Here is a 23,957-nt window from a genome sequence, read left to right as displayed (position 1 = left end):
GACACTGTAGGAGGTTTATTTTTATGTATTGCAGAATAGGCATAGTTCACAAAAAAAAACCTCCAGCCAGATAATCACTTCAAGGGTGTATTCACAAGTACAGTATCCTGAGCAGAATTTGAAGCTACAGATTTGAAGCTGTGTTCAACCATTAAAGGGGTTATACAGGAAAAAAAAATTTTATATGTCAACTGGCACTAGAAAGTTACACATATTTGTAAATTACTTCTATAAAAAAATCCTTAAAGGGGTACTCCGGTGAAAACCTTTTTTCTTTTAACTCAACTGGCTCCGGAAAGTTAAACAGATTTTTACAAAGTTCTATAAAAAAATCTTAATCCTTCCACTGATCGCGGTGCCGCGCGCTATTAACCCTTTTGATGCGGCATTCAAAGTTGAACGCCACGTCTAAAGTGAAAGTAAAACCATGCCAGTTAGCTCAGGGAGCTGTTCGGGATCGCCGCGGCATCCCGAACAGCTTACAAGACAGCCGGAGGATCCCTACCTGCCTCCTCGCTGTCCGATCGCCGAATGACTGCTCAGTGCCTGAGATCCAGGCATGAGCAGTCAAGTGGCAGAATCATCGATGGGAGCCCCTATGGGAGCTATAACACTGCAAAAAAAAAGGTGAATAAAGATCATTTAACCTCTTCCCTAATAAAAGTTTGAATCACCCCCATTTTCCCATAAAAAAAAAAAACTGTGTAAATAAAAATAAACATGTCGTATTGACGCGTGTGGAAATGTCTGATTTATAAAAATATATCATTAATTAAACCGCACGGTCAATGGCGTGCGCGCAAAAAAATTCCAAAGTCCGAAATAGCGTATTTTTGGTCACTTTTTATATCATGAAAAAATGAATAAAAAGCGATCAATAAGTCCTATCAATGCAAAAATGGTACCGTTAAAAACTTCAGATCACGGCGCAAAAAATGAGTCCTCATACCGCCCCGTACGCAGAAAAATAAAAAAGTTATAGGGGTCAGAAGATGACAATTTTAAATGTATACATTTTCCTGCATGTAGTTATGATTTTTTCCAGAAGTGCGACAAAATCAAACCTATATAAGTAGGGTATCATTTTAATCATATGGACCTACAGAAGAAAGAGAAGGTGTCATTTTTACAGAAAAATTTACGGCGCAGAAACGAAAGCCCCAAAAGTTACAAAATGGCGTTTTGTTTTTTTCAATTTTGTCTCACAATGATTTTTTTCCCGTTTCGCCGAAAGATTTTGGGTACAATTACGTAATTACAAAGAAGAATTGGTGGCACAAAAAATAAGCCATCATATGGATTTTTAGGTGCAAAATTGAAAGAGTTATGATTTTTTAAAGGTAAGGAGGAAAAAATTTAAGTGCAAAAACTGAAAAAAACCCAGTCCTTAAAGGGGTGCTCCGGTGAAAAACTTTTTTTTAAATCAACGGGTGCCAGAAAGTTAAACAGATTTGTAAATTACTTGTATTAAAAAATCTTAATCCTTCCTGTACTTATTGGCTGCTGAATACTGCAGTGGAAATTCTTTTTCGTTTGAAACACAGAGCTGTCTGCTGACATCTCTGTCCATTTTAGGAACTGTCCAGTGTAAAAGGAAATCCCCATAGCAAACAAATGCTGGTCAAGGCAGTTCCTAAAATGGACAGAGATGTCAGCAGAGAGCACTGTGCTCGTGATATCAGCAGACAGCTCTGTTTCAAAAAGAAAATAATTTCCGCTGTAGTATTCAGCAGCTAATAAGTACAGGAAGGATTAAGATTTTTTAATAGAAGTAATTTACAAATCTGTTTAACTTTCTGGCACCAGTTCATTTAAAAAAAAAAAAAAAAAAAAAGGTTTTCACCGGAGTACCCCTTTAAGGGGTTAAGTTTACATTGAAATCTGCAGCTTCAAATCCTGCCCATCAAGTATATTGTGCATGTAACAGCAACTTGTCACATGTTCGGCCCATTTTCCAAAGCTGTTCTTTCCTGTCAAACAAAAAGAAATCACAAAATAGGCCAAACTTTTCCTGTCAGTTTCCCTTGGGGTTTGGACAAACATAACTGTGAAGCAACCATAGAGAATGGAGAGACTAGCGGCAGTGAGGAGGTACACTTCTAAGGGGCGTGTCTACACCTGTCTGCTCCTCCCCTAAATAAGCATGCAACACATTTTTATTGGTGGTGTGAGGTGGTTTTTTGCGCCCCCATAGATCCATGCGTCCGCTCCTCCCCCAGCTTTCCGAACATTTCCAAAGGTAGAACTGGGGAGAGCAAGGGGAGAGAAAAGGTACACGCCCCCTCCCTCATCTCCCCTCCCTGAGCTCGGCTGGACGCAGATCTCTACGGCCACGCCCCCTCCCTGAGGACATAGATCGCTACGGCAGGTCCCTCCCTCCCTCATCTCCCCGAGCTGAGGACGTAAATCTCCACGGCAGGTCCCCTCCCTCATCTCCCCCAGCAGATCTCCAAAGGGGGACAAAGGAGGACATACTGTACGGGCTCAAAGGGGGACATACTGCACGGGCTACAGACTAAAGGGGGACAAAGGAGGACATACTGCACAAGCTAAAGGGGGACATACTGAGCTCTATGTGTAAAGGGGGACATTTAGCCCATACAGTATGTCCCCCTTTACACATAGAGCTCATTGGGAGCACTGCTCTACGTCCTCAGCTCGGGGAGATGAGGAAGGGGCCTGCCGTGGAGATTTACGTCCTCAGCTCGGGGAGATGAGGGAGGGACCTGCCGTGGAGATCTATGTCCTCAGGGAGGGGGCGGGCCATAGAGATCTGCGTCCAGCCGAGCACCCGAGCTCAGGGAGATGAGGGAGGGGGCGTGAACTTTCTCCTTCCCCTTGCTCTGCCCTCCCCCAGTTCTAGCTTTGGAAATGTTCGGAGAGCTGGGGGAGGAGCGGACGCATGGATCTACGGGGGCGCAAAAAAACACCTCACAGTGGCTGTCCGAAACGGCAAACCTGAAGGGGGCGTGGTCTCTGTAGCCCCACTCACGGGGAGGCAGGCATAGCCTCTGGGGGCGGGGAGTGTACGGTGTAGCAAGCCTCTTCCGCACTCCTGACTGGAGAACCAGTGTTGTTATCATGGCTGCTGCCCGTCCTCTGGCCGGGCTCCTCTTGTGCCTTGCAGCTCTCCACAGCGAGGCCTCCACCCGATATACCCCTGACTGGGACTCGCTAGATAAGCGCCCTCTGCCGCCCTGGTATGACGAGGCCAAGTTCGGCATCTTCCTGCACTGGGGGGTGTTCTCGGTACCGTCGTTCGGCAGTGAGTGGTTCTGGTGGAACTGGCAGCACGACAAGAACCCCGCGTATGAGCAGTTCATGAGCAAGAACTACGCGCCAGGCTTCTCCTATGCCGACTTCGCCCCGCACTTCACCGCAGAGTTCTACGACCCCGATTCCTGGGCCGAGCTGTTTGAGGCTGCCGGGGCTCGGTAAGTGCAGGAGGTGTGTGTATGGGGGCTGCCAGCAGGGGTCTATGAGTGGGGGGTGTAGACCACCTGCTCCTGCCCTTGGAGGAGGATAGGCAGGTGCTGGTGACTTGGATTGTTCCCTGTCAGGTGATCTGTCTCCATCACATGACTGCAGGTAAACTTGTCACATCTTTCTATTGTTCTTCAACAAAAATAACAAGTCATGCGAGACCAGGCTGAACTGTAGGGAAGGGCAGCTTTATTAACTCCATCACTGCCTGCCGCACCAGTGGGGTGGGGGCTACCTTTTATAATTTCTCATAATGGTTTGTGAGTGTGTGTGCGCAAATGTCCTTTATGGGGAATAGGGCTCCCCTGTTCTTATGATAGAACCCCTAATCATCAGACATTGTGAAGAGTAGGGCTCCCCTGTTCTTATGATAGGACCCCCCAATCATCAGACATTGTGAGGAGTAGGGCTCCCCTGTTCTTATGATAGGACCCCCCAATCATCAGACATTGTGAGGAGTAGGGCTCCCCTGTTCTTATGATAGGACCCCCCAATCATCAGACATTGTGAGGAGTAGGGCTCCCCTGTTCTTATGATAGGACCCCCCAATCATCAGACATTGTGAGGAGTAGGGCTCCCCTGTTCTTATGATAGGACCCCCCAATCATCAGACATTGTGAGGAGTAGGGCTCCCCTGTTCTTATGATAGGACCCCCCAATCATCAGACATTGTGAGGAGTAGGGCTCCCCTGTTCTTATGATAGGACCCCCCAATCATCAGACATTGTGAGGAGTAGGGCTCCCCTGTTCTTATGATAGGACCCCCCAATCATCAGACATTGTGAGGAGTAGGGCTCCCCTGTTCTTATGATAGGACCCCCCAATCATCAGACATTGTGAGGAGTAGGGCTCCCCTGTTCTTATGATAGGACCCCCCAATCATCAGACATTGTGAGGAGTAGGGCTCCCCTGTTCTTATGATGGGATCCCCACAGATCAGACACTGAGGAATAGGGCTCCCCTGTTCTTTCAAGAGGACCCCCATGCATCAGATATTAATGTTATATTACCTCAGTAGGATTTTAATACATTTCATAGGAAACACTTTATGAAGTTCTTCAGAACCAAATAATGCTGCAAATGGATTGGACTCCCAAGGCTGCAGAAACTTTATGGTGCATAAAAATCAACCCATAACAAATCACTGTGGCAAATCCACCAAAGCCCTTTTGCACTTTTATATTAGGAGGTTCTACGCCAAGAATATGCAGGAACAAAGGTTCTGTTTGTAACCCAAGGGGAGATTCTTTTTGTTGAGCTTCTGTCTACCATACTCCACTTTTGTCTGACAGATCCGGTATGTGACTGTGAAAAGGGAGAGGTCATCCCTTGGCTGTTACCTCTATTCATGGGGCTGATACTGGAGCAGGAAGTTTGTTACAAAAATAAAATATCATTATGAAAACACTACTGAATTTTCACTACATAAAGAAAATATTAGAGTGAATTGGTTTCCCCTTCACCCATTCACACTGTGGAATTTCCGCTGCAGTAAAACCCCATTGCGGAAATTCTGCATTTCCGTCAGAGGTGACAGCGCAGGTCTGTGCCGGTCCCATTCACATGAACAATACTTCTCTCAATTTAAAAAGACAGTTTTTTTTTCTTTGTGCCTGTAAGCGTCTTGATCTGACCATAAACCAGCCTTTACATACGGTCTTCTCTTTAATAGGTATGTTGTCTTAACTACAAAACACCATGAAGGATTCACTAACTGGGGTTCCCCAGTATCTTGGAACTGGAATGCTGTGGACACCGGACCTCATCGGGACCTTGTGGGAGATCTTGGGACTGCACTAAAAAAAAGGTTTGTGTGTGTGATGTCCGCACGTCTCTAATGTCCATCCACCTATAAACTTCTAACGTATGTTTTGGAACTAATAGAGATTTGATGCAGTAATGTGAGAACAACTACTATTGTCCTTGTGTAATGTTATTTTTTTCCCTTTTTTTCTCCAGAAAGATGCGCTATGGGTTGTATCATTCATTATTGGAGTGGTTTCATCCTCTTTACTTGGCTGACAAAAAGAACGGCTTCAAAACTCAGTATTTTGTGCTTGCAAAGACAATGCCAGAACTGTATGATCTGGTAATGAGGTAACGCTGATGCTGGACATTATGTAAAGGAATGTTTTTTTAGTTTGTTGTTATAAAGAACATTGGCCATGAATGTGGGTGCCTGCACATGCTAAAAAAATATATTCACTTCCTTATATAAAGACTAGCAGGGGAATGGGGAACTGCATTATGAACACTGTGGATCTAGATCAGGAAGAGGGCAGCTAGGTCACTCCTTCTCTTCATGTGGTCAGAAACAGAAAAAACCTGTGCTGCTTACACTATAGGAAAATGTTTTTTTTAAAAGTGTAGATGTTTAAAAGCCAGTCATAGGGCACGCAGTTCCTATGTTATGAACACACGCATGGTGAAAGGTCAAGGATACTAGACAATAACCCTACAACACAAATACATCTGCAATACATAATGGTGCCAGCGCATACTAGTATGTCAGTGACAGCACAATAAGGGAGAAGAGAAATAATGTAAATGTAAGAATGAGTTATCCCAGTAGACAATACAGATAAACTATAAAACATATCTAAATAATAAAGCTACCCCTCCAAATTTAAAGGGGTATGCTGCTGCTCAGTGTTTGGAACAAACTGTTCCAAACGCTGTAGCCGGAAGCTTGTGATATCATAGCCCCGCCCCCTCATGACGACATGTCCCGCCCCTCAATGCAAGTCTATGGGAGGGGGCGTGACGGCTGTCACGCCCCCGTCCATAGACTTGCATTGAGGGGGAGGGGCATGACATCATGAGGGGGCGGGGCTATAACTTCACGAGCCCCTCAGCTACAGCGTTCGGAACAGTTTGTTCCAAATGCTGAGCAGCGTAGTAAAGTATAGGCTTTATAAAAATAAAAATTGATGTGCCGCAAAAAAGTGCTCATGCAATACTAAAGGGAAAAATGAAATGTTAGGTCTATTAAAGCGGTGGAATGCTATATATTTTATAGAGACACAATTCTATTTGACACAATGGTCCACACCTGTCAGATTTATCAGCTTTTGTTTCTCAAAATGAGCTGTGATTTGGATTCTCTGTCTGAGACCAAAATTAGACACATTTCTATCTCAGACAGATGGAATAATATATGAGGCTATGAGCATAATTAATGTGTAGGAACAAACATTAGTATGAAATGCATAGGCGTGCGCAGGGGGTGTGCCGGGTGCACAGGCACACCCTAATCACCGCGGCCCGCTGCTGCAGGACTTTTTTTCTTTTTCTCACTACTAAACCCCAGCCCCACGGACATCCCCGACATCACCAGGCCGAAATCCCCCCCCCCCTGTCACAGCAAATCTAGCTTGACAACATACACTCCCTCCCCTCAGCCTCGTCTTGCTGGAGGAGCTGCAAGACCACAACACCCCCCTGCCCCACCCCTCATGTTGCTGGAGAAGCACTGTGAGATCCAGTACACCCCCCCCCCCCCCCAACCACATTGCGGCTGCTTTTTTGCTTACTTCATCCTGACGAGGAGCGCTGCTTCCTCCCCCGAAGAGCCTCTCTCTGCCTCAGCTGACAGTGTCTCCAAATCAGTGTGAAAAGGTCACAAATATCGTCCATTCCTGTCCTCAGAGACAAGGAAGAGACACTGACCTGGTGAGGCTCCTTTCATGTGTGATCTATCTGCTAAAATGTGTATCTAATCCCCCAGTGTGTGATCTGTCTGCTAAAATGTGTATCTAATCCTCCAGTGTGTGATCTGTCTAATGAGCTGTGTATCTAAACTCCCCATGTGTGATACTGTTTGAGCAGTGTATCGAATCCCCCATGTGTGATCTGTCTGCTAAAATGTGTATCTAATCCCCCAGTGTGTGATCTGTCTAATGAGCTGTGTATCTAATCCCCCCCATGTGTGATCTGTCTGCTAAAATGTGTATCTAATCCCCCATGTGTGATCTGTCTGATAAAATATGTATCTAATCCTCCAGTGTGTGATCTGTCTAATGAGCTGTGTATCTAAACCCCCCATGTGTGATACTGTTTGCTGAGCTGTGTATCTAAACCCCCCCATAAGTGATACTGTTTGAGCTGTGTATCTAATCCCCCTTGTGGGATCTGTCTGATGAGCTGTGTATCTAATCCTCCCATGTGTGATACTGTTTGTTGAGCCCCTATATCTAATTCCCCCATGTGTGATCTGTCTGATGAGCTGTGTATCTAATCCTCCCAGGTGTGATCTGTCTGATGAGCAGTGTATCTAATCCTCCCATGTGTGATACTGTTTGCTGAGCCCCTGTATCTAATCCCCATGTGTGATTTGAGCTGTGTATTTAATCCCTTTATGTTTGATATTGTCTGCTGAGCTGTGTATCTAATCCCCCTATATCTGATACCGGTTGCTGAGCCCCTGTATCTAATCCTATAATGTGTGATACTGTCTCTATCTAATACTGTTACACTGTCTGCTAAACAGTGTGTCACCCCAGTAGTAAGGAGATTACATGAGGAGGAGGTTTGTTACAGTGTGTTTCCCCAGTAGTAAGGAGATTACATGAGGAGGAGGTTTGTTACAGTGTGTCACCCCAGTATTAAAGGAGTAGTCCAGTGGTGACTCAGTGGTGAGCAACTTATCCCCTATCCTAAAGATAGGGGATAAGTTGCAGATCGCGGGGGGTCCGACCGCTGGGGCCCCCTGCGATCTCCTGTAGGGAGACCCGACAGCCCGCGGGAAGGGGGCGTGTCGACCTCCGCACGAGGCGGCGGTCGACACGCCCCCTCAATACAACTCTATGGCAGAGCCGAAGCGCTGCCTTCAGCAATCTCCGGCTCTGCCATTGAGATGTATTGAGGGGGCGTGTCGGCTGCCGCTTCGTGCGGGGGTCGACACCCGCTATCTGGGCCGAGAGCCGGGGCCCCGTACAGAGAGATCGCAGGGGGCCCCAGCGGTGGGACCCCCCCCCCCCCCCCCCCCCCCCCCCGACCTCAAACTTTTCCTCTATCCTTAGGATAGGGGATAAGTTTTTCACCACTGGACTACCCCTTTAAGGTGATTACATGAGGAGGAGGTTTGTTACAGTGTGTCACCCCAGTAGTAAGGTGATTACATGAGGATGAGGTTTGTTACAGTATGTCACCCCAGTAGTAAGGAGATTACATGAGGAGGGGGTTTGTTACAGTGTGTCACCCCAGTAGTAAGGAGATTACATGAGGAGAAGGTTTGTTACAGTGTGTCACCCAGTAGTAAGGTGATTACATGAGGAGGAGGTTTGTTACAATGTGTCACCCCAGTAGTAAGGAAATTACATGAGGATGAGGTTTGTTACAGTGTGTCACCCCAGTAGTAAGGTGATTACATGAGGATGAGGTTTGTTACAGTGTGTCACCCCAGTAGTAAGGGGATTACATGAGGAGGAGGTTTGTTGCAGTGTGTCACCCCAGTAGTAAGATTACATGAGTAGGAGGTTTGTTACAGTGTGTCACCCCAGTAGTAAGGAGATTACATGAGTAGGAGGTTTGTTACAGTGTGTCACCCCTGTAGTATGGAGATTACATGAGGAGGGGGTTTGCTACAGTGTGTCACCCCAGTAGTAAGGTTGGGCTTGTCAAAGGGCAGAGCCAATGTGTGGGGTCAAGGGGGCAGCAAAATTAGCTTTCGCCTAGGGTGCCAAAAGTCCTTGCACCAGCCCTGATCATGTATGATTGTGACTGTCTATTATATGTAGGCTCACAGCTAAGGACTACATCCCCATCATGTGTGATTGTCTATTATATATAGGCTACATATAATAGACAGTCACAATCATACATGATGGGAATGTAGTCCTGAGTTGTGAGCCTACATATAATAGACAGTCACAATCATACATGGCAAACCTAGTTTTGACAACCCTTTGGCTCTGCCCATTGAACCCCTTGGCAAATATAAGATCAGGGGTAGAATTAGTCCCGTAAGCCTCGTGGTAAATTCTAGACTTGTCCTCCTCCCTACAATTATAACTATACTGCACCTAATATGGGGGAACTGTACTGCACCTAATATGGGGGAACTGTACTGCACCTAATGTGGGGGAACTATACTCCACCTAATGTGGGGAACTATACTGCACCTAATGTGGGGGTACTATATTGCACCTAATGTGAGGGAACTATACTGCACCTAATGTGGGGGAACTATACTACTAACCTAATGTGGAGGAACTGTACTACTAACCTAATGTGGGGGAACTATACTGCCAACCTAATGTGGGGGAACTATACTGCACCTATTGGGGAGGAACTGTACTACTAACCTAATGTGGGGAAACTATACTGCCAACCTAATGTGGGGGAACTATACTACTAACCTAATGTGGGGGAACTATACTGCACCTAATGTGGGGGAACTGTACTGCCAACCTAATGTGGGGGAACTGTACTGCCAACCTAATGTGGGAGAACTGTACTGCCAACCTAATGTGGGAGAACTGTACTGCCAACCTAATGTGGGGGAACTGTACTGCCAACCTAATGTGGGGGAACTGTACTGCCAACCTAATGTGGGGGAACTGTACTGCCAACCTAATGTGGGGGAACTGTACTGCCAACCTAATGTGGGGGAACTGTACTGCACCTAATGTGGGGGAACTGTACTGCACCTAATGTGGGGGAACTGTACTGCACCTAATGTGGGGGAACTGTACTGCACCTAATGTGGGGGAACTATACTGCACCTAATGTGGGGGAACTATACTGCCAACCTAATGTGGGGGAAATATATTTCCATCCTAATGGTGGAGATTTATACTGCCAACTTAATGTGGGGGAACTATGCTGCCAACTTAATGTGGGGGAACTATGCTGCCAACTTAATGTGGGGGAACTATACTACTAACCTAATGTGGGGGAAATATATTTCCATCCTAATGTGGGAGATTTATACTGCCAACCTAATGTGGGGGAACTATGCTGCCAACCAAATGTGAATACAAAAATATAAAATTGTACTACTCTGATCCCTATAGCACTTTTATTTTTCTGTATATGGGGATGTATGAGGGTCATTTTTAGCGCTGTGATTTGTAGTTTTTATCAGTACCATTTTTTCTTGCTTTTTAGAAATTTTTTATGGTATTTGAAGTGACCGAAAATGTGATAATCTGATTAGTGCACTATTACGACTTTTGGGACCCCACTTCTGATTTTGCCCAGGGCCATGCTAAGCCTAAAACTGGCCCTGGATGCAATCCTCCTATACTATGCAAGCAGGAGTGTGTGTGTGTGTGTGTCTATGTATGTATGTATGTGTGTGTGTGTGTGTGTGTATATATATATATATGTATGTGTATGTGTATGTGTATATATATATATATATATATATATATATATATATATATATATATATATATTAGATATTATATATAATATATATATACACACATACACACATACATACACACACACACACACACACACGTGCGCGGAGTGCGTTTGTGCTTTAGGGTGCACACCCTAATGCAATAGGCTGCGCACGCCTATGATGAAATGATACTTAGAATTAGATATCCTTTCCAAATATACCACAAATATTAGCCGATCTTATGGTGGAATAAGTAAGCATGACTAATAGAGATGAGCGAACTTACAGTAAATTTGATTCGTCACGAACTTCTCGGCTCGGCGGTTGCTGACTTTTCCTGCATAAATTAGTTCAGCTTTCCGGTGCTCCGGTGGGCTGGAAAAGGTGGATACAGTCCTTGGAAAGAGTCTCCTAGGACTGTATCCACCTTTTCCAGCCCACGGGAGCACCTAAAAGCTGAACTAATTTATGCAGGATAAGCCATCAACTGCCGAGCCGAGAAGTTCGTGACGAATCGAATTTACTGTAAGTTCGCTCATCTCTAATGACTAACATAAGAGTAGTATTAGAGTGTACAGCTCTAAAATGACCTAACTTAATATAAGCCTAAGGGATCAACTTGCTTTAATAAAGAAAGAAAATTGCCCAATAAAAAGTTAATGTCAGCGTGTGGCAGACTTCCACTGGTGTTGATATTGTTTTTGATTGAATCTCAGGTTGTGATCTTCTTCAACTTGAGTTGTTCCTCTTGCAAATAGTAAAGTGTAACCTATTTACGTTACAAAGTTCACTGCATGCAACATATTCTGCTGTTTAAAGCTGACAGATCACCAAGTAGAGGTGAACTAGAGACTTTACTTACTACTTCTTTCCTGGTGTCTAAACTGGAAGGACATGTGACAGGAATTATTGCCTAACTGTAAAAGTTGCTGGGCCACTCCACCCTTGTGTTAAAGACTACCAACACAAAAGGTGGGGAAAAAAAAGATTGGGCGAGGTCAAAATCCTGTACTGCTGCTTAGACTTCAGGAAAGTAGAATAGTACAGTAAAGTCACTCTTTCCTGGTAGTTTTGAGCAGCTGCACAGAAACAAAGGAGATATAGCAGGATTAAAGGGGTATTCCGGGCAAAAATATTTTATCCCCTATCAAAAGTGTAGGGGATTAGATGTCTGATCGCGGGGGGGCCTTCTGCTGAGCAGTCACGCCCCCTCCCATAGACATGAATGGAGGGGGCGTAGCGTGACGTCAAGTCCCCGGTCCCGTAAACCAGGAGGTTTCCGAAACTAGAGACGCAGCTCCTGCATAGAATGCGGGTGCTGCAGGGAGATCACGGGGGTCTCAGCAGCGGGCCCCCCGCGATCAGACATCTTATCCCCTATACTTTGGATAGGGGATAAAATGTTTTTGCCCAGAATACCCCTTTAAATGGGAGGGAAGAAGGAAGATTTACAACTATATTTTTGTAATTCTGCTGAAAAGGGTTGCCATGGCCTTTCTTACATGTGCTTTTACTCCCTCGGGAGGAGGAGTCTTTGCAAGTCTGTAAGGGTTTATAGTCCTGGGCAGACAGCACAATTGTACTGCATTCTAGTCGATCAGCGCTCATTGAAAGAATCTTCAGGCAGGGCGGGATTGGGTGTGAATGGCGGCAGGAATAATTACTGGATCGTTTGTATGGCCGTTAACTTCAATCATTAGATTTATAGGGTGGCACATTTGCTTTGTCAACATCTGATCAATGTGCCTATTTCCTTTTTATTATATTATAATATAGACCTAGGGATTCCTCCTGACTGAGGTGATCAAGCTTAAATTCAGATAAGATAACATATCAAGAATATTTCAGTCTTGCGACCTTTCTCAGCCGATATGGATCACATGTGTAACGAGAGAACTAAAAGGAGAATTCCTGCAAACATTCATATCATAAGAAAGCCTAGCCCTCATCTCTCTAAGATATAATAAAAGGAAACAGAGCCACCAGAATATATATAATTCTGCTTCAATAAAAGAATGTGTAAACAAATCTAGAAGTGCTGTTGAATTCTTCATAAATAGGTGACTACTGTGAGGAGCGTGACTGAGCATGTGTGTCCACCGGCACCGGCTCGTGAGGTGGAAGTGCACATTTCTATACACTGTTTACATATGTACTATATAAGTAAATGTCATAACTTCACTGGACTGTTATAGTAGCATGTAAACAGCAAATATTTTTCATATTTGTACACAGAAATTGATATATTCAATGATAAGATGTCCCCTTTATTTGCACATTTATCCTTACTATGAGCACATACATTTATTAGCCCTGGCCCTCTGGTTCTGTTTTACACTAATCTAAATATTGTGTATGCATTCTCTGTTTTTCAGGTATGAGCCAGATATTCTTTGGTCTGATGGGGACTGGGAATCGCCTGATACTTACTGGAAGTCCCTTGATTTTCTGGCATGGGTGTACAATGACAGTCCTATTAAGGTACACTTGGAATGTTGGTTCGCTATTATACGCTAACGGATATAGTTGTTTGTTCTGCGTGAACGAAATGAGTCTAATAGTCTCTTAGAAAGTGTTGATAAAATTTAAACCAATGAGCTGTCATAATGTAAAATGTATTTCTCCTAATAATAATATTGGTGCACACAGGTTCCACAGTACATTCATAATGATCATTAACAGTCATGCTAGAGCTTTACCTAATCCCAGATGCTTTCTTTTTGAGTTATTTTAATACCTTAATGTCTAATCCACACTGATCTATGCTATGGCATAACAGCTTATGTAATCGAATGATTGCATGGTATAGCCCCCTATGGGGACTAAAAAAATATATAAAGTAAAAAAAAATAAAAAAAGTAAAAAAAAAAAAAAATCTAATAAGTGAATTAAAGGAAAACGGTCACCCATTAACCCGCACTAGACCCAATACACTAGGTTATAGTGCAGGTGAACAGGAGACTGATGCGGGGTCTTTGACTAAAATATATACCTTCAGTCTGGCGCCCGATCCCTCTGAAGATCGGCTTCTATCTGTGCTGAATTGCTCACTGGAGGCAGGCCCGCCGGCTGGATTTGAATATTCATGGTCGCTGGTCACGTGAGCGCTTGTGCCTACTGAGCGCTCACGTGACTAGCGACCATGAATAATCATCCAGCCGGCGGGCCTGCCTCCAGTGCGCAATTCAGCACAGATAGAAGCCGATCTTCAGAGGGACCTGGCGCCCGACTGAAGGTATATATATTAGTCAAAGACCCTGCATCGGTCTCCTGTTTACCCGCACTATAACCTGGTGCATTGAGTTTAGAATGGGGGACTATTTTCCTTTTAACCTGTTAAGGACCCAGGGCGTACCTGTACGTCCGGAGTCTGCTCCCGTTCTATAACGCGGGGCCACGGCGTAGCGGGTCGGGCCTGGCCTCGCCTCTAACAACATCCGGGACCCGTGGCTAATAGCGCCCGGCATTGATCGCAGTCCCGTGCGCTATTAACCCTTTAGATGCGATGTTCAAAGTTGAACACCGTGTCTAAAGTGAAACTAAATCACTGCCGGTTAGCTCAGGGAGCTGTTCGGAATCGCCGCGGCGAAATCACGGCATCCGGAACAGCTTACAAGACAGCCGGAGGATCCCTACCTGCCTCCATGCTGTCTGATCACCGAATGACTGCTCAGTGCCTGAAATCCAGGCATGAACAGTCAAGCGGCAGAATCATCGATCAGTGCTTTCTTATGAGAAACCACTGATCAATGTAAAAGATCAGTGTGTGCAGTTTTATAGCCCCCTATGGGAGCTATAACATTGCAAAAAAAAAAGTGAATAAAGATCATTTAACCCCTTCCCTAATAAGAGTTTGAATCACCCCCCCCCCCCCTTTTCCCATTTAAAAAAAAATTAAAAAACACAGTGTAAATAAGAATAAACATGTGGTATCGCCGCGTGCGGAAATGTCCGAATTATAAAAATATATCTTTCATTAAACCGCACGGTCAATGCATCAATAAGTCCTATCAATGCAAAATTGGTACCGCTATAAACTTCAGATCACGGCGCAAAAAATGAGCCCTCATACCGCTCCATATGCGTAATAATAAAAAAGTTATAGGGGTCAGAAGATGACCATTTTAAACGTATACATTTTCTTGCATGTAGTCATGATTTTTTCCAGAAGTGCAACAAAATCAAACCTACATAAGTAGGGTATCATTTTAACCGTATGGACCTACAGAGTAAAGATAAGGTGTCATTTTTACCGAAAAATTTACTGTGTAGAAACGGAAGCCCGTAAAAGTTACAAAATGGCGTATTTTTTTCAATTTTGTCGCACAATGATTATTTTTTTTTTTTACAGTTTCGCCGAAGATTTTTGGGTAAAATGACTGATGTCATTACAAAGTAGAATTGGTGGCGCTAAAAATAAGCCATTATATGGATTTTTAGGTGCAAAATTGATTATGATTTTTTAAATGTAAGGAGGAAAAAAACGAAAATGCAAAAACGGAAAAACCCCGGGTTCTTAAGGGGTTATCCAGGGAAAAAAAAAATATATAATATATCAATCAATCAACTGGCTCCAGAAAGTTAAACAGATTACTTCTATTGAAAAATCTTAATCCTTTCAGTACTTATGAGCCTCTGAAATTGAGTTGTTCTTTTCTGTCTAAATGCTCTCTGATGACACGAGTCTCGGGAACTGTCCAGAGTAAAAGCAAATCCCCATAGCAAACCTCTTCTACTCTGTGTAGTTCCCGAGACAAGCAGAGATGTCAGCAGAGAGCACTGTTGCCGGACAGAAAACAACTCAACTTCAGCAGCTGATATATATAAATATTGGAAGGATTAAGAATTTTTTAATAAAGTAATTTACAAATCTGTTTAACTTTCTGGAGCCAGTTGATACATTAAAAAAAAATAATAATAATTTAACACCTTCCTAATAAAAGTTTGAACCTCCCCCCACCCCCGCCCTTTCCCATTTTTTTTTTTTTACTAAAATAATGTAATAAAAAATATGTGGTACCACCACAATGTAAGGGTAGTTAAACCGCATGGTCTATGGCGTACGCGTAAAAAAAATTTCATGGATAGGGAATACATTTTAGAGCACTGGGGCCCCCCATGATCTCCTGAACGGAGCCCTGGTGCGCTAGCACAGGAGTGCGTCACGACCCCCGCCCAAAGTGGAGGACGCCATGCCCCTCCATGTAGGTCTAGGGAGAACCATTCGGCAATCTTCGGCTCTCCCATAGAGCTATATGGAGGGGGCGTGGCAGGGGTAGTGACACGTTCCGGTGCTAGCGCACCGGGGCTCCAAACAGGAGATGGCGGGGGGCCTCAGCACTCGGGCCTCCTCGTGATCTAAAACTTATCCCTTATCCATGAGACTTGTCCTTTTAATAAAAGCGATCAAAAAGTTCCATAAAATAGAAATGGTACCCAAAATAGAAATCGGCCCCATAGGCCAAAAAATTAAAGTTATAAGGGTCAGAAGATGACAATTTTAAACATTATTAATTTTGGTGCATGTGTATGTATGTATGTGTGTATGTGTGTGTATGTATATATGTATTGTTAGTCCAATAAAAAAGGTATTACAAGATACTGCAACTACCGATGATTTTGGTTTTTATATATATATATATATATATATATATATATATATATATATATATATATATATATATATATATATTATAATTTTTTTTTAAAGTAGTTAAATAAAATAAAACCTGCGTGTACTTTGTAGACTCCCCCAAAAGTTAAAAAGTTAAGGGGTTAAGAAGTATAAATGCAGCTGGATTACAACTGTGTAAAACAGTAATGTGCATATTCTATGCCATTGGGATAATCTGGAGGAGAAGTCCTGGAAGGCCATTTGTTGTAATAAATTCTTATTTATGCAAAAAGAAGCCCCAATAAACAGAAACTTCTTGACCATGTGTGTATACAGTGGGTGCCATGTTTTCTGTAACAGTAGGTGCCCTTGTGGTCTGACCCACAGCAGTCTAGACACTTTATTGCATATTGATTAGATATATGGTAGGTTCACTAATAGAAATAAACTTTCCTGTTTTGTGTGTGTGAGTTTTGTTACATATTTATTTAAATTTACTTTTAGGACAAAGTCGTGGTTAATGACCGCTGGGGAAGTAACTGTTCTTGCCATCACGGAGGCTTCTATAACTGTGCTGATAAATACACTCCATCTACGCTACCAGACCACAAGTGGGAGAAATGTACTTCCGTAGACCACTACTCCTGGGGCTATAGACGCAACATGCAAGTGAATCAGATGATGGATGAAGGAAGCATAATCTCAGTAAGTGATGTTGGCCACACATGATCCTGTCCAGCGCAGTAGAGGTTTGCCATGGGGATTTGCTCTTGCTCTGGACAGTTCCTGACATGGACAGAGGTGTCAGCAGAGAGCACAATATCTGACTGGGAAGACTACACAACCTTCTTCAGGGCATACAGAAGCTGATAAGTACTGGAAGGCTTAAGATTTTTTAATGGATGTAATTTAACTTTCTGACACCAGTTAATTTAGAATAGTTTTTTTTCTCTGGAGTACCCCTTTATGGTTCAAAATATTTTATTCAGGATACAGCATAGGTAATGTATAAACAAATCAAACATGCCTTAACTTGTGTATGCTGTACATGTGATGTGAAAAAAAAAAAAAATGGGTACTTGTTAAGTGAGAGAAAAAAATAAATAAAAATAAAACCTGACGTGCAGGGTAGCGTAATCAGGAGTACATGTGCACAATGGGAGAGAAACAGGAAAGTTTACTCCCACGGTCGCCCCATCAGCCTAGAATACACGACCTGTCCTAAGTGACACAGCAACGTGCAGTACATAGACAGGTATAAGTAATAAAAGAAACGTCTCACAATTGTAATGTTAAGTAAGACAACCAGTAAATAACCAACAAACCTAAGTAACTAAGGTGGAAAATGGGAAAACAGACTGTCTAAGGATTATAAGGATGACATAGTAAGGTACTACCAAAAGAGAAGATAAGAGGGATTCCGGGGGTTCCCGGGTTACCATGTGCAGTATGAAATGGAGAAAACACAAAGGGAAGGAGGTAAAGGGAAGAAAGCGAGAGAGGAAGAAGGATATGGGAAGTGGGGAGATAAAGAGAAGATGAAGGCCTGAAAGGCACCATAGGATGCCCAGGAAGGCATGTATTCAACTCTATTATACAATCATATCACGGAGTGGATAGGTAATGAGGCGGTGGATCTAGTTCCATCCCAATATTTCTTCCAACCGGTCCACATGTCACGGAATCGTTGATGCCGGCCTTGGCCTATCGCCCAGATCTCTTCCAGGACATAGGCATGGTTAATAACTGTACACAACTCATTTAGGGATGGGCTGGTGGAAGTTTTCCAATATCTAGTGAGAACCAATTTGGCTGGAGTACCCCTTTAAGACAGATATATAATTTTATAGAAAAGGACCAGTACTGAGCATCATATCCTCTGTTTAGGAAGCTGGTTGACCATCCAAATGCATCACAATCACATGTTAGTGTGGCCCCTTTTATTATGTCTTACTTTTTAAAGGTGATCCTTCAGTTTTGGAATTTGAATCCCTTCATTTTCTCAGGGCTGATGTTTCCATTACACATGACAAGTAGCTGGTGGGCTTTTAGTAGGCAGCCATAACTGTTCCAGAATATGGCTAAGCAGTCCAATATTGTTTTATATAACTTAGTCATGAACACAGAATAGGAGAATAACATTTCTGAACAATCCTTGTTTCTGGATCTATTACAGTATATTCAGCATGTCTGTGCAGCAAATACCTATGAGGGCCCAGCGTTTTATCTATAAATGGCTTTATTTGCCTTTAATCAATTTCCATAGCTTTAGTGCCATGAATATATCAATAAGCTTAAAAGCAGTACTTTCACCTTTTGTTTGGGAGTTTGTCGTCCTGACATTATATAAAACATGACTGTAAGTGAAGGTCTCATAGCCTTTCCTCTACATGTTTACAGTACTTACATTGCTAATGTAAGCTATAATATCCTTTTAGGAATTGGTGCAGACTGTGTGCTACGGAGGAAATTATCTGTTGAATGTGGGGCCCAGCAAGGAGGGCATGATCATGCCAATCTTCCAAGAGAGACTACGAAATGTTGGCAAATGGCTGAGCATTAATGGAGAAGCTATTTATGCCACTAAACCCTGGAGGGTGCAGAGAGAAAACACTACAGTGGATGTATGGTAAGCACAGAGATTCTTTTAAGTAGAAAAAGTGGATTATGGAAGCTGGTCCATACCTGGGGTAAATGCTGACTTTTCATTAGATGCTGCCTTTCTATTTTCCTATCTAAAGATCCTGTTTTCCAGGTACACTGCTAAGGGTTCAGCTGTATATGGCACTTTCTTCAAATGGCCTGAAGATAACTTGATGAAGCTTCAGGCTCCCAAACCTACTACAAGTACTAATGTGAGTATGCCTATTAATGTTTCTAACTTCCTGACTAAATGTTGTTATACCTGTGAACACCCATTCCACCTGGGATATAGCGGACTCCTAGCAATCCTTTTTTGAAGAATGGTAGAAATATCTGCCCTGTCTTCAGCCCCGGAGAATGTTATGTGACTCTACAGTGCTGGGGACAGAGTAGGACATCCGGTCTCCAAATGAAAAGCCAGGAGAATCCGACAGTATGGACCATTGCTAGTCTGTGCAGCAATTGTCTAAAGTGACATTAATGTAGCAAAATTATATTTCACACTAATGCATTATAACAATGGTCCTTATTTATCAAAATGTGTGAGAGAATAACTGTAGAGATTTTGCTTAAAACAGCCAATCACAGCTCAACTTTAACTTTACCAGAGCTCGGTAAGATATGAAAGCTGAGCTGCGACTAGTTATGGGAAAACCTCTCCGGTTTTCCCATAACAAAAATACAGATTTTTATAGCCGCATCATACCAGAAAAAAAGTAATAAAAAGTAGGGATCGGCCGATTTTATTGGCCGATAATCACGATTTTGGGCATTATCTGTATCTGCAATATCGGTATAAGTTATCGGCTATCGGCCACCGATTATCGGTATCGGCCCTAAAAAAACGATATCAGTCGATCCCTAATAAAAAAAGCGATCAAAAAGTCCAGTCAAAACAAAAATTGTACCGCTAAGAACTTCATATCACGGCACAAAAAATGAGCCATCACACTGCCCCGCATACTGAGAAATGAGTTATAGGAGTCAGAAAAGCACTATTTTATGCATACTAATTTTTGTAAATAAAGTTTGCAATTTTTTTTAAGTAGGACAGTAATAAACTATATAAATTGGGTATCGTTTTAATTGCGTTGACCTACAGAATAAAGATAATGGATTATTTTCACCATAAAGTGCACTCCATAAAAACCAAACCCAAAAAAATATTTAGGTACTACTACTCCCAGCATGGAACAGTCTCTTTTCCATGCTGGGAGTAGTAGTAGTACCATATAAATAATGATGGAAATATAGCTAATAAAGTTTAACAGTTGTTAAAATATATCACAATTCATAAATTACATTATTAATATACATAAGTTTTTAGAAAATTTTTTAAAAATAAAAAATATTAGTGTTACAATTACATACCCCCTTAATCCGTTTTTTTTTTTTATATTGCGGCTACATTTTTATGTCCCTACCCTGTAACATAAATTGGTATCCAACAAAATTCGTTAAAAAAAAAAAACGCCCGCAGGGGCCAAGAAATGCACTTTTCACAAAGGAAAAAAATGCCAAAACGCAGGGAAAATTAGTGGCAGTTTTTTATGCGTTTTTGTCTGGTGATGTTTAGCCTAAAAAAAAAACAAAAAACACAAGGACAACCTCAGTATATTCCTGGCCTAAAACCTCTCTTCCGCCCTCTTTTTTTGTAGTCCATCATTTTGAATAAAGCAGAATAACATGATTGTGTGTCTGTATATCTATATAATAATATTTCTTAAATGCCACATTCAGGTGACATTATTGGGTCTGTCTGGAGTGTTACCATGGAAACAAAACCCAGAATCTGGTCTGCTTGTTAAACTACCAACCATCCCTCCTGGCGTCTTCCCTGTGAATTATGGCTGGACTCTAAAGCTAGAAGGTGTAAACTAAAGCCTTGCAAAAGGAGAATGTATCGGGAACAGTAACCTGTTTGGAGTTCAGTCCACACAATTCATCCAAAAGATAGAAAGAGACGTGTGTAATGTGCTGAAAGAAGACTGTGGTGTTGAATAGAATCCCAGGGTTGGCTCTTTACCGTTCTTTGTGTTTATGTTGTAATGTTGGGGTCTTCAGATTCAGGGGTTCTCATTGATCAGCTGATTAAATGATTTGTGGTCCTGCCACTGCAACATATATTACCTTCTAAGCAGGAACTAGTAGTTGGCGTGGGACAGAAGTGCCTACGTATTACATATTCCTATTGCCTTACTTATCTGTACAATGTGGTTTAGGCTGTGTACACTGCTCATGCCTGAACTTCACACCAAATGTGAATTGCACTATACAACCCATTTAGATCACTATCTTATAGTACATGTGTTGCTAATCAATATATTTTTTTAATTATTTTTTTACTCTTGTGCTGTTTTCTGTCAACATTAAATTGCAATGCCTTATAATAAATGATAGTATATTGTAGTAAAAAAAAATCTAGACTATTTATAGGCGGACTATGGCTTAAAGGGAATGTTTCGCTAGATTTCTTATTCCTGATTACAGTCAGATACTTACGGGTATTTTTTTTTCCCCTAATGTGTTTCTATTTTCTATTTGTAATTTTCTTGCGCGTTATTATGGGTGCTGTCGTCCTGCCTGAGCTGGTTTTAGTAGCATTTAGTGATATGCTTTACAGCAGGACTAGAGATGAGCGAACTTACAGTAAATTCGATTCGTCACGAACTTCTCGGCTCGGCAGTTGATGACTTATCCTGCGTAAATTAGTTCAGCTTTCAGGTGCTCCGGTGGGCTGGAAAAGGTGGATACAGTCCTAGGAAAGAGTCTCCTAGGACTGTATCCATCTTTTCCAGCCCACTGGAGCACCGGAAAGCTGAACTAATTTATGCAGGAAAAGTCATCAACTCACTCATCTCTAAGCAGGACCCATGGATCATAGACAGTACATGTCCCTTTCAGATGCATTGGAGACCCTACTGGGCATTTTTCTGTGACCTTTTCAGAGGTTATTCTACAGGGAGGGGGTGCTGAGCTTTGCTGTGAATGGTGGTGATCCAGAGTCTCTGATTAGAAAATGGGCATTACTGGGAAATGACCTGTACAGAACAGCTTAGTTTTAGGCCTAGTGGCCAGAATGGAAACTGCAATATCTTTTTTAAATTATAGATACCGTATTTTTCGCCCTATAGAATGCTCTGGCATATAAGACGCACCCAATTTTCTAGAAGAAAATCTAGAATACAATGTAAACTATAGGTCACAGTGATCTTCAACCAGCGGACCTCCAGAACTACAACTCCCAGCATGCCCGGACAGCCGTTGGAGTTGTAGTTTTGCAACATCTGGAGGTCCGCAGGTTGAAGACCACTGGTATAGGAGGTAATACTCACGTGTCCCTGCCGCTCTGGACCCGTCACCGCTGCCATGGATGTCGCCCTCCATCGCTGTCACTGCGTCCCCAGGGTGTCCCCGTCGCTCCGGAACGTCTCTGCTGCCCGGTATCCTCACTCTCCGTCGCCGCCATCATGTCGCTACGCACGCCGCTCCTATTGGATGACAGGGCGTTTGTGCGTGATGACGACAGAGAGCGCCGGTCATGCAGGGGATCCCGGCACGGAGCAGACACTGAGGAGGCAGGTAAGGTCCCTCCCGGTTAGTGTCACTTTCGCTTCAGACGCGGCGGTCAGCTTTGATTGTTGCGTCTGAAGGGTTAATACAGGGCATCACTGCGATCGGTGATGTCCTGTATTAGCCGTGGGTCCCGGCTGTTGATGGCCGCAGGGACCGCCGCGATAGGTGTGTATTAGCCATATAAGTCGCACCATTGAACAGTCTTATATGGCGAAAAATACGGTAATAAAAAATAAATTGATTTAAACAAACTTGAGGACACATTCCCTTTTACCTGCTCTACATAGGTACCTGAAGACTTGACATGTGCAACATGCAGCTGCAGTGTGCTAGGATACTACCTTTACGCAGCAACATTTACGGTGTAAACTCCTGTTTTTTAGCATAAACTGGGACACATCTTGTAGGGAAACTATTTCCATGTTATGGGATCCATTTGGGTTTTATGGTGTAAACAGTTTGTGTAGATGCTTCTTTTGGCCAGTTTCTCACAAGTGTATTTAAGGTGCAAGTCCCTGCTCAACCACAGGTCTACAGACCCAAACTGACAGCATCATAGGGATTTATTCAGCTCAGGCCCATAGACCGCACAGGACTTGCAACTGTAATAGATGCAAAAATACACTCATTCTGCTTGTGTGATAGGTGAATGCACTGTAATGGCTGCATAGTAAGGGTGGGGAGAAGTGTCTATGTTGTCTATTTTGAGTGAATTTTATATGGGTTTACACACTTAATTTTGTAATCGGATTCTTGCAAACCTTTTCAATTTGTCCAGTTCAATCATGTTTTTTGGTTTTGTATTTTCTTTAGTTCTGATAAAATGATTTACCCACTGTAATTGATCTGCCTTTGTTATTCGTCACTCTGAATGGCTTCATTCTTGTACCAGCATCTCTATTAAAGTCTACCTGTCACTTTAAAAAAAATAAAAAAAATTTGACATGTTAAAAAGACATGTCAAAAAGTTTTGAACGATTGGGGTATGAGGGTTTAGACAGAACGTGTGAGAACAAAACCATGGCTAACCAAGACAATCCCATAGACCAGTATCTCCCAATCGGAGTGCCTCCAGTTGTTGCAAAACTACAACTCACAGCATGCCTGGAAAGCTAAAGGCTGTTTGGGCATGGCGGGAGTTATAATTTTGCAATACTAGAGGCCCCTTGGTTGGGAAATGCTGCTATAGACTTGAAAAGTTGGTCTCACGTGGCGTGCGTTGTTTTTTTTTCCCCCGGCTAGTTCTAGCTATCAATTGCGATCTGAACACCCGGACCCCAACCAATCAAA

General features: G+C 42.8%; 1 protein-coding gene across 1 annotated transcript; it reads left to right on the top strand.

Annotated features, from left to right (window-relative positions):
• Window positions 1-2,924: 2,924 nt before the first annotated feature.
• Window positions 2,925-23,523, top strand: FUCA1 (alpha-L-fucosidase 1). Its single transcript, XM_056556603.1, has 8 exons — window positions 2,925-3,434; window positions 5,156-5,290; window positions 5,443-5,580; window positions 13,210-13,315; window positions 16,953-17,153; window positions 18,887-19,077; window positions 19,204-19,303; window positions 20,832-23,523. Exons 1-8 carry the CDS (start codon window positions 3,082-3,084, stop codon window positions 20,970-20,972), a joined length of 1,365 nt encoding a protein of 454 aa, XP_056412578.1. The 5' UTR covers window positions 2,925-3,081; the 3' UTR covers window positions 20,973-23,523.
• The last annotated feature ends 434 nt before the right edge of the window (window positions 23,524-23,957 follow it).

The sequence above is a fragment of the Hyla sarda genome, chromosome 2 (genome assembly GCF_029499605.1).
Source record: "Hyla sarda isolate aHylSar1 chromosome 2, aHylSar1.hap1, whole genome shotgun sequence".
Lineage (NCBI taxonomy): Eukaryota > Metazoa > Chordata > Amphibia > Anura > Hylidae > Hyla > Hyla sarda.
Note: the sequence above shows the minus strand (reverse complement) of the source record. Positions and strands in the feature narration are given on the sequence as shown.